Raw genomic sequence first — 2338 nt, 5'->3', positions numbered from 1 at the left:
AGCGGTTCATCCCGTTCTCCAAAGAGCAGCTGCTCCGCCTCCTGATAAAGGTACCGCCCGTCCCGGGTCCAAGAGCCTGGGAACTACGAATCCCGGCAGGCCTCGCGGCGGTACAGCCCTTCATGCTATAGAGGGCTGCCTTGGCGCCCCCTGGGAGTTGTGGTTCCTGTTCCCTTTATAGGCCCCAGGTGGGCGTGGAGTGAGTTGGAATGCAGGGGACTGACCTTTGAGATGCAGATAGATGCAGCAGCAGTTCCGGACTCCAGCTTGTTCTGGGGGCTGGAACAAGCACTCACTGGGGCATGGTTTTTCCCTCTACAAAATGGGTATAATAATCATCCTCATCATTACTATTACTACTGCCTAATAATAATTATTATACCCACGAAGCTATAATTATAATGATATCACACAGAGCTCTTATTATATGGCACTATGCTAAACATTTCCCACATATTATTGAATTATTGAACAACCCAATAAGAGAGGTACCACCATCATTCTCATTTTACAAATGAGGTAACTGAATCAGGAAAAGGGCAGTGACTCATCCAAGGTCATGACTAGTGGCCCAGATTTGAACCAAAATGGTCTGACTCCACAGCAGGGCAGGGACAAGGGTGAGGCAAGTAGGCACTTGCTCGACCCTAACAGCTTACCCCACTATTGCCATCATACTTGTGATTATTCTGTATTATCATTCATTCATTTAATAATTATTGATTAAACACCTATATGGACTAAGTCCTGTGCTGGGCTTTATCCATACACAAAAGTATATGTACACACACATAAACACACGTGTATATATACGGACACACATAATCACATCACATTCTCACCATGGCTTTTTTGAGAAAGAGGGTATGATCCTCCGTTGCCGATAAGGAAACAGACTCAGAGAAGTGATGACATTCACCCTGGGCACCGAGATAGGAAGCATAAAAAAGTGGTTAAGTATGTGTGCTCTGGAGTCAGATAGGCCTGGATTGTAGTCTCAGCTTTTCTTTATACAGACAGTGTAGCCCTCAGCAAGTGACTTCTCTGAATCTAAGTGTCCCCTCTGAATAATGAGGGTTATAATTCCATCAACCTCCTTGCATCCTCTAGAGGATGATATCATGCAAGCAAACAGTGCCTGGCACACAAATAAGGAGTGACTCCTGGCCAGTAAGTGTCAAAGCGGGAACCTGAACATCTAGCTCTTCAAGTCATCTGTTTTTCACTCTCTGGAGCGACCTCAGTTTCTTGGCCAGTGAAATTGGTCAACCCTTGTCCCTTCTAAAACACGCCCAAATTTTAAAGAGCCCAGAGCTCTGATTGTCTGTCTGGGTTGCCCAGGAAAGAATTCCTCCCCATGAAGAAGTAGGGAGAGGCCTAAAGAGAAGTTTTGCTTCCCGAGGTAACAGGAGTTCCATTCCAGTCCTGCGGAGAAGGCGGCTTTGGAGGAGTTCGTGACCCACGTGAACTTTTGCACCTTGTTCCACTACCATCACATCCTGGCCCAGCTGCAGGTGAGGACAGGGCCCCTCTGGCCCTGTCATCCTTGTTTGCTTATCCATTCATTAAGCAAAAGTCCTCTGAGCGCTTACTTGGAGCCTGGCCCTGTTCTAAGCACTGGCAATGCAGCAGTAAGCAGAAGAGATGAAGCCATGCCCTTGTGGAGGTGACATTCCAATTGGGGAGATGATAAATCAATAATTGTAAAATATGATACCCAGGAGTTGTAAGTGCTATCGAAGGTAGAATAGAAAGGGACGAGAAGGGCACCTGTTTTAGACAGGGTGGTCAAGGAAGCCTTCTCTGAGCAGGTGACAGGTGAGTTAAGACCTGAGTGAAGCGATGCAGCGAGCCTCATGGGTGTCTGAGGAAGGACATTCCAGGCAGAGCGAAAAGCAAGTGCAAAGGCCCTGAGGTGAGAGAGGGCCTGGAGTGTTGGGGGAATGACAATGGGACCACTGGCTGGAGGGAGAGAGGGCAAGAGGTGAGAGCAGAGAAGGAGTCGGGGAAAATTGTGCCTGGCCTTGTGGGCCATGCAGAGGACTTGGCTTTTATGCTAAGTGAGCTGGGAGCCGCCGCAGGTGGGCTCTGAGCAGAGGAGGGTCATGAGCTGATTCGGGTGTCAATAGGATCCTTCTGGCTGCCATGTAGGGAACAGGGACATCTATTAAAGAGTCTATTATGTTTGTCCAAGTGAGAGATAATGGCAGCTCCCACAAGGGTAATAGCAGTGGAAGTGGTGAAAAGTGGTCAGACGCTGCTAATGGTCCGAAGGCATCAGCATTCGGCTGTGTGGGCGGGGCCTTGAGAGAGCGAGGAGTCAAGGGGGCCTCCAGCG

At 48.7% G+C, this 2338-nt stretch overlaps 1 protein-coding gene across 1 annotated transcript in view; it reads left to right on the top strand.

Annotated features, from left to right (window-relative positions):
• Positions 1–2338, top strand: part of TMEM143 (transmembrane protein 143) — a 17150-nt gene that overhangs the window by 664 nt on the left and 14148 nt on the right. Inside the window, exons 3-4 of the mRNA XM_007463299.1 lie at positions 1–50; positions 1410–1514. Of these exons, the coding sequence (XP_007463361.1) occupies positions 1–50; positions 1410–1514 (155 nt within the window). The remainder of the gene's footprint in view (positions 51–1409; positions 1515–2338) is intronic.

The sequence above is a fragment of the Lipotes vexillifer genome, unplaced genomic scaffold (assembly GCF_000442215.2).
Source record: "Lipotes vexillifer unplaced genomic scaffold, Lipotes_vexillifer_v1.1 scaffold802, whole genome shotgun sequence".
Taxonomy (NCBI): Eukaryota; Metazoa; Chordata; class Mammalia; order Artiodactyla; family Lipotidae; genus Lipotes; species Lipotes vexillifer.
The sequence above is the reverse complement of the archived record's forward strand: the minus strand, read 5'-3'. Positions and strand labels throughout refer to the sequence as shown.